Here is an 8,699-nt window from a genome sequence, read left to right on the forward strand (position 1 = left end):
CAATATTTTAAAAAATCCCTACGTACTTCTCTAGTCTTTTAATATGTAGATAATGAAAATTCTTTGTGTTTTGTTCAAGGTCAAATCGTGTGCCTGGAATCCTGTACACCGATAGAAAAAAAAAAAAAAGCAATCGTTAGCCAGTGCGCCGCTCTTTTGGACATAAGAAAAAAATAAAAATATTATTTTGATTTCTTACATGTGTACGATAATGTCCTTTAAGCAAATTTTAAATAAAGTTATCCATTTACCCACAAAAAATTCATGAACTTAAGGTATTATTTCAAAATTTCAGGGGTGGTGTAACTCCTTAACGAGCGAGAATGGCGAGCTCACTTAATGCGATTCCATCGGAAGCTCGGATCGAGGGGATTAAGAACGTCGGATATCGCCTCCTGATAGTGCTGCTCCTGGATGATGTCCTGAAAGCCCTGAAGGGCCAGCTTACGATCCTTCTTCTGCTTCACCTGCTGCGAGACGCTCCGTAATTTCTCCAAACACTTCATCTGCTTAAATAACGATAGCATATGCTGTTGACTTCCTCTGCAATATGCTTCCAGTATGAGGCCGAAACGAACGGACACTGCGCCAACCTGCATTTCTGACCTAATACCAATTTTCGAGAAATGCGAGCAGTGAGTAAATATTATAAGAGTATAAGGCATCCAGGATATTCCGTGAGGCTCCACGTAAAAGCGGTCGACCCATCTTTCGATCTCGACTGTCACCTCACATGCGCCTCGGTTTATATTGTTTTTGAAAATATGTTGATTAAACAATTTAAAGAAAAGTTTTCGGTAAAAGAATATGAAATGATTATCAACTTGTTTTTGCAACAAATTGATACATCGGAAAAGATTGTAAATTATAATAAATAAGCAAACAATAATATTGGGTACAAAATGCTGCTGCCACCGACCTGAGATGCCAAAATAAAAAGTGACCTATCCTCCGATTGTTAAGCGCCCGCTTTAAGAGAAACTCTGTCAAAGGACAGGCCAAGTAATTTTCGTGTTTCAGGGCTTGGGCCAGCTGCAACAGGTAGAGACTGAGATCGTCGTCGGTAACGTCTCTTAAGCAGCGTACGGCGAAATTTCTGACGTTTTGGTCAGCGTAAGCGTAGTCTAACAACTCCAACGCTTTCTCTACTGGCAGTTTCGGCCATTGTTGTATAAGCGCTGTAGCCTCCGCAACTTCTCTACAAATGTTCACGGGTCTTTTAATCTGTTCGTTCGCTCTCTCCCTCTCTCTTTCTCACTTCAACAATTTTATTTAAGCGACCAATCAATTAATCTCTTACCTGTGATCGTTCCATTCGACGCACTGTAACAGTTTCGCCAGAAGCGTCGGGATTTCGCGAAGGCTGTGATGCCTCAGCGCCCACATCGTCTTCTTCTCTTGTTCGTGCAATTCGTGCAGCGGATCCCGGTCAGCTAGCAATCTCAACTGTTCCAACTGTTGACTCACATCGGACTCCTGATTTAATTCGTCCTTAGCCAAGCGCTCGTTAGATTGTTCTCGCAATGTTTGGGCATATTCTACCATTTTCTCCGGCGTGGGATATAAGACACATTGATCCTTTCCGTAGCTGTAAAATAGCAAGAGTAGACGTGACGCCTGATGTAATCCACAAGTACAAACTTTAGCCACAAGTATAAAGCACCTTCAATTTATTGCACCCTCAAAATTTTCGAGAAAAGGCCGATAATAAAAGTCAACAGAGAACTAATAAACTATTAAAATTGTCATAAAAACGAATCTTTTTCCATAAAACCATTTTTCAATTTAATTTTCGTTAGATACAGAATGTTGACGTCAATTTGTGTGAGTGCCCAATACTTACGGCCAAAACTATTGTCACTTTGTATTATTGTCACTTGGTAAATTAGAAAGCAGATAATTACTTTGGAAATGTTAACATGAGAGCGGCCGCCCTGTCTATGTGTGGATTGGAGACCACTGTCCCGAGGGGATGAAGCAAATCATCATTTTGTATATCCTCCGCGTACGTCCACGTGTACAACGTCATAGCACCCGTTTTTAACTGAGACTTAAAATCGTATATCGTCGTATTCGCCCAGCATAGAGGATTTATGAAGAACTCCTGCTTCGAATCTCTAATCAGTCTCCTGCTCTTCAGACCCTTCGCGGTTTTACTGATCTCGTATAATACAAAGCACAGCCGCGCCATCCGCGGTATATCCCTGACTTTAATGTCGAATTTCAGAGTCTCTTCCCATTCGCAGCTACCGTCGGAACTTACAATAATTTCTTTGGTTTTTTTACTTTCGCAGAGGGATTTTCCACCGTGAAAAAGGCCAGCTTGCAGTCCAATCTGTGCAAAAGGAACAAAAGAAAGAAATGAAAATTAGAAAGCGGTAATCTTGAAAAATCCTATTTCAAAGGAATACGTAGGCAAATCAATGAGTACCCGTGTTTCAAAACACGCGGCATTGCTGATGCAAGTTGGCATTACCATCTTTCAAAAAACGCCATATCAAATTTCAGAATGATTCGGGCGATAGTTTTTATTTGACAGCAATTCGTAGTGAGTGCGTTTGGTGTTTTTCGATACAGTGGAAAAGAGCGATATCGATCCGCGATTCTCTTTTTATTTTTGGATGGAAAAAACCATGATATAAGAAGATAAGGTGAACCAACTTGAGAGATGCGCAGTAGCCAATATTTGGTTAACCAATCAGAATCCTGTCCAAAATGCAAAAAGCACTTATACACTTATACTTTTATTGTATATGTGCATTTTAGACAGGATTTTGATTGGCTGGCTTTTGCGCGTTGGTTCACCTTGTTTTCTTACATCATGGTTTCTTCTATGGAAAAAACCATAGACGGCATCAATCTTCGTTTTTATTTCTTCCATCCCAAAAAATAAAAAGCGAATCGGTCAATGTCACGGATCGATATCGCTCCTTTTCCATTATATCGAAAAACACCAAACACGCTCACTGCGAATTGCTGTCAAGTCAAAACTATGAATCACTCTGCTCTATGAATCGCATGAATCATTCTGAAATTTGGTATGACGTCAATTGAAAGATAATAGCACATGATGGTAATGCCAACTTGCATCAACAATGCTGTCCTCAAAACACGGGATACTTATCGATTTGTCCACGTATTAAAAAAAAAAACCGCGGCACACCTCTACAGTACGATGTACGGCATCGCAGTTGAGTCGAGAAATTCCGTTCACGGTGAAGACGAAAGATTCTTCGATCTTCCACGCCGAGATGTGCTTGCCCTTTTTACGTAACGTTAACGTGGAGGACGACGGTTTCGTACGTTGCAACGTATCCACGTCCGGATTGTCGAAGGCGCTATCTTGGTCCACAGGTACACTCTGCTTGCTGAGCGTGACCAGCGTAGGCATGATGTCTTTCGCCAGGCAATCTTGAATATAGCCGAACTGTATGAGCGGGATATTATCGCCGATCAGATACTCCTCCTGTCCGCAAACCTTAAGCGTAAAGTCGTTCGGTTGTTCGCCACGAGTCTTAAGAGTATTCGCCCTTTTGTTGAGGATCACCTCGAGCAGCTCGGGGGGCGTAGTGGTGTGTGCTATTTGAAAGGTAAACGCGACCTGCGACAGTGCGACAACATTTCATTGAGAATTCAAACGTCACTCCCATCTTCTCTCGGTTTCTTTCTTTTCTCATAAATACATAATTTTGACCTTACCTCTGACTTTTCGAATTTAGTAACTAGAACGATATTTCCGTCCTTCAAACGGCTCTCAATGTTTTTAGGTACGGCAGGCGTCGGCGCTATCCGCGAGGGGAACTGATACCGCACCTTCTCCATCCAGCATCTCTTCTGTCTGCTCAACGCCACGTCGTCGCCCAGGAGTCGCATCTTCCATCTGAAGTCATTCACCTCGGAGTTCTTCAGCGCGGCGAACTCGTGCAGCCCCTTGCCGATCAGGACGCCGATTTGCGAGTCTAAGTTCCTATCACTTTTTATACCCGAGCGTTCTATAACTCTTAATACCGAACAAAAGGGCTTTATATCACAGAGACGTCTCGTTTCATCCCGCAACACCTCTATCTCTGCGTTCGAGTTAATACATGAAAATAGATACGACGGCGCGTCTTTCAGCGTCCCATGAAGAGGATATTTGCTAGCCTCATCCCACAGATCCTGTCAAGCACATCCACATAGCAGCATATCAGCTTATATATTTCTTGTATAACGATCACATATAACATTCCTTTAACTGTACCATTTGGAATACTTCATGTACATTGACTGAATATTTTGCGCTCACATTGTTATACATATGTATGCATCTAGTAAACAAATTTAAATATGTAAACTAAATATATTATATTAGCGCTTTTATTAGGACAACGTATGCGTTGCTGAAATATGTTTATTATTGTTAGAGAAATATACATTTTATTTTTATACTATATAAAGCGACTACAATGAGACTTAAGTTTTAAGAAAATTGCATCAATCGCAATCGATTATTCTTCTCACGTGAGATAAATAATCAACTGTGACTGGTCAATTTTTTTAAATCTTAAGTCTTAAGTCTCATTGTAGACGACGCTTAAGGATGAATTCCACTTGACGCTTACAACGTTCTTAAGACTTCACTTCATCCTTATTATTTATGAAACATTAAACAAGAACAAATGATGCTCGTGAGCATTGTGAGCAAGTGTTGACACATCCCAAGATGCAAATATAGTCATATTTTTTTACATTCAAGCACATATTTCTACTATGGCAATCGCTAATGCAAATATATATTCCACTGATACAGTTAAAGAGAAAGATGAAAAATGTTCTCCCTAGAGGTCTGTTCTTTACAAATTAGTATACATTCGTATTTGAAATAAAATGGATACATTCAGAGAAAAAAAACTGTGATAAATATAACAATATTATAAAAGCGACAACTATAAAAGTTTTACATGTGGAATTAATGTATATAGTATTGAATAAATGGACAGTTAAACAAACTATTTTATACTTACAATAACTATAAATTTTTTTACAGTTATGATAATTTAGCTATAAAATAGCTAATATTCAACTATGTACAGTCATGAATATATCGATTGTTTTTCGTTATTTGATTGCTTACTAGAGTGGAAGATTTGATGGAATGTAACTTATTCACAATTTTATTCTTAACGCTTTTGAAATATGTAATTTGTTCGTTGTTTTTTTTTTTACTCAAATTGTGTTCTGAATTATCCTACTCCAAGTGACCAAAAATTAGGTGTTCAAGGTAGAAGGTTAATTCTACGTACAAAACACGTATAGTTACCATCACTGTGTCTCTTTCTCCAAGTGCATACATTTGAAGTTCAGTGAAAGCTTTTATAGTTGTGATAAATAAAATAAATTATTTACTTAGCTATAAAATATTTTATAGTTGTAATAAATAAAATAAATTATTTTACCGTTGTTATAACTTAGCTATAAAATAGCTTATTCAACCATATATATTAACTACGTACAAAACACATATACATAGTTGCCATCACTGTGTGCTCTCTTTCTCTGATTGCTGCATACATTTGGAGCTCAGTGAAAGCGGAAAGTCAAAAGCGGGGTAAACAACAGACCTCGGGTATTTACGTGTGTCGTATATATACACGCGTTGTGTGTACTACTCACCTCCTTGATCTGATCTAAGGTAATATTGCGGTTGATCTCAAACGGTATGACAACACCGTTTGGCATCAGGCACGTGAGTTCCACCACTGCGGGCTCGTGCGCGTCGCCGGGCCTCTCCGCCCAAAAGTTATATTTGTATGCGCTCGGTATGTTGCCGTGCACCATGATGATGATGATGATGATGAATAACAAAAAAATGGGAAAGGAAAAGAAAAGCAGAGAGATCCCCCCCGAGAATCTCTCTCTGTCCCCCTCTCGCTCACTCCGTCAGGCACAAGTAAACACGCGTGTACGGTTGGAGAGGAGGGGAGGGCGAGGATGCACCAACGTACGTCAAGAACTCCTCCTCACGTCACATGGGGAAACGTTATCAAAAATATCTCCTGAACCGTTCATGTCGCCCGACGATGAACCCGCGGCACATCCTGTCCCGTTTTGCGGCGAGGCGAGGCGAGAAACGGGGTGTCGCAATGGGTCAGGGAACGTCTCGCGCGATGGTGGGTATGTTGCTGTTTACTCCGAATTACGACACACAACCGCGAGACTCACTCTCGCTCTTTCTCTCTCTTTCCCTCTATATCTTTCTCTCTCTCGCTCACTCACTCGCTCACTCTCTCTCCGGGGGAGGTCCTCGCGCGTCCTCGCGCCGCGGGCGTCGCCTTTACATTTGCGACGTGGCGGAAGCGCGTCTCAACTGGCGCATCTCCACGAGCAGCGCCGATACCTTGTGCGTTTACGTGCCAGGATACAAATAACCATATTATCGTCTACACGTAATAACAACCCACGACTCCTCCATTATTTACCTCGCGTTCAACCAGCGACGAATGGCGACGAGTGGCGACTGAAGTCGCAACGACGAGCGGAGCGACGTGCGCGACGACTCGCGGCGACGTCGGGCGACAAGTGCGAGACACGCTTTAATGCCCGTATCACACGAGCGGTTAGTCCCGAAACACAATAGATGTAGTAAAGCCGGTATCAGACTACGCATTGGAGATTGAGATTAAGATTGAGATTAAGATTGAGATTGAAGATTGTCCAATCACATTATAGATTGCGATTTGTATTGCGATTGATAATATAGCTGCGTTCAGCAAACAAAGCAGCTCGGTGTATATACATATTTGCATATATTATTAAGATAATATACTAAATTTTGTTTATAACAATACTTACCTGTGCATGAAATTTAATTGCACGTTTATTATTGCACGAACTTAACCTCTATCTGCTTTATCATTCTCAGTAAATATGTCAGTAGTCATCACGTGACCAAAAAGTCGTCAAGCCATTGGCTAAGATTGAGATTGAAGATTGAAAAAATAGACGGAATTCTAATTTCCAAACTCCAATCTCAATCTCAGTCTGCTGTGCTCTCATTGGCTGAGCTTCAATCTCAATCTTAATCTCAATCTTAATCTCAATCTCCAATCCGTAGTCTGATACCGGCTTTAGGTTTATCTGCAATGAGAGTAGTAAGTTTTAGGGCGAATTCACACCTTGACAGAAAAGCGGAAAACATAAAAGCAGAAGCCAATCAGAACTCGCACTGGTAGCAAGAAAAGTAGAAAGCAAAAACTATTGACTACCAACGCGAGTTCTGATTGGCTTCTGCTTTTCTGTTTTCCGCTTTTCTGTCAAGGTATGAATTCGCTCTTATGCCTGGAACACATAAAAAGCATAACAAAGCATAAATATAACATAAGACCGCTGAACCAATGAGCAGCCAACATAAAGTCGCCACATTGATTTACATAAGATTCTTATTGGTCTAGCCGCCTTATGCTTTGCTTATGCTTCATTATTTCATGTGCTCCGGGCCTTAAGGTCCTGGCACAGACTTTTGCCAGCTTTTGCATAACGCTGCATAACGCACAAAATATAATGCATAAGAAAATCAACCAATCAGAGTCCTTCATTTCATATCTCTGATTGGTTGATTCTCTTAAGGTCTATCTACAATGAAAGTAGTAAAGGGAGCACAGATTTTTGCATAACTCTGCATAACGCACAAGACAAAATGCATAAGAAAATTAACCAATCAAATCACCTTCATTTCATACTCTGATTGGTTGATTTTCTTATGTCTTATGTCTTGTGCGTTATGCAGCATTATGCAAAAGCTGTGCTCCCGCCTTAAGGTGATCCTAAACTGGAATCAAACTTTAAAAATGTCGCTGTTTTACCGACAATTTGTGAGTATGTATGCGTATTGATGTAATAGTTTATAGTAATGTGTTCATGTTTACTACCTATCGATATCGCACGCACACATCGTAACAAATTTTCAAGAACATGCATCTCTTTTATTAGGCATCCAAACCTAAAATTTTGAACCTAAAATGAACTCAACATTGTTTGCACATATAATTCGTATTTCTAGCTGGTATCATTTTGTACCAACAAACTGTCAAATTTTTGTACGAAGCAAATTTGACACATATTGACAGCGCTAGACGCCATGTTGAAGAAAAAGTAAAACGGACATCTACATATTTTAATTTTTTTTTCGTTCTCAGCATAACCCTCTACCAACCGGAACTACATTGATGCCTATACTTTAATCGTGGAGAAGGATTTTTATATCTGTTGCCTTTAATTATGTTTATTTTATCATGGAAAATAATCACATTCCGTCGATAAAACAGACGATTTTAGGATCGCCTTAAGAGGATCCTAAACCCTAGATCAAACTCCAACAATCCGCTGTTTTACCGATAATTTGTGAGTATGTATACGTGCGATATTGATGTAGTAGTGTGTAGTGATGTGTCATGTTTATTACCATATCAATATATCTCACGCATACATATACACGATTTTGTAGGATTCAAATATATTTTTATTTAGGCTTCTAAATTTGATTTTAACGACTCACCTATATTCATTTCTTTATTGTATGTATGTACATACATCAAATATCAAACGTACGGATTTTGTGACCGGCGGATACATTTTCTCGCTTTGAAGCTGTGGTCATAAATCGGTATAAAACACATGCACCCGAACATGTTCCAATTAGTGTTTAACCTAAAGTGATAACT

At 39.8% G+C, this 8,699-nt stretch overlaps 1 protein-coding gene across 1 annotated transcript in view; it reads right to left on the bottom strand.

The window, feature by feature from the left end:
- LOC105458449 (phosphatidylinositol 4,5-bisphosphate 3-kinase catalytic subunit delta isoform) overlaps nt 1-6,492 on the bottom strand; it is a 9,681-nt gene extending 3,189 nt beyond the window's left edge. The window contains exons 1-7 of the mRNA XM_011703756.1: nt 5,653-6,492; nt 3,700-4,158; nt 3,164-3,601; nt 1,905-2,335; nt 1,301-1,588; nt 920-1,198; nt 337-606 (exon numbers count right to left, since the gene is read on the bottom strand). Of these exons, the coding sequence (XP_011702058.1) occupies nt 337-606; nt 920-1,198; nt 1,301-1,588; nt 1,905-2,335; nt 3,164-3,601; nt 3,700-4,158; nt 5,653-5,817 (2,330 nt within the window). The 5' untranslated portion in view covers nt 5,818-6,492. The remainder of the gene's footprint in view (nt 1-336; nt 607-919; nt 1,199-1,300; nt 1,589-1,904; nt 2,336-3,163; nt 3,602-3,699; nt 4,159-5,652) is intronic.
- Between the last annotated feature and the right edge of the window lie 2,207 nt (nt 6,493-8,699).

Source organism: Wasmannia auropunctata, unplaced genomic scaffold (genome assembly GCF_000956235.1).
Source record: "Wasmannia auropunctata unplaced genomic scaffold, wasmannia.A_1.0 LD334521.1, whole genome shotgun sequence".
NCBI lineage: Eukaryota > Metazoa > Arthropoda > Insecta > Hymenoptera > Formicidae > Wasmannia > Wasmannia auropunctata.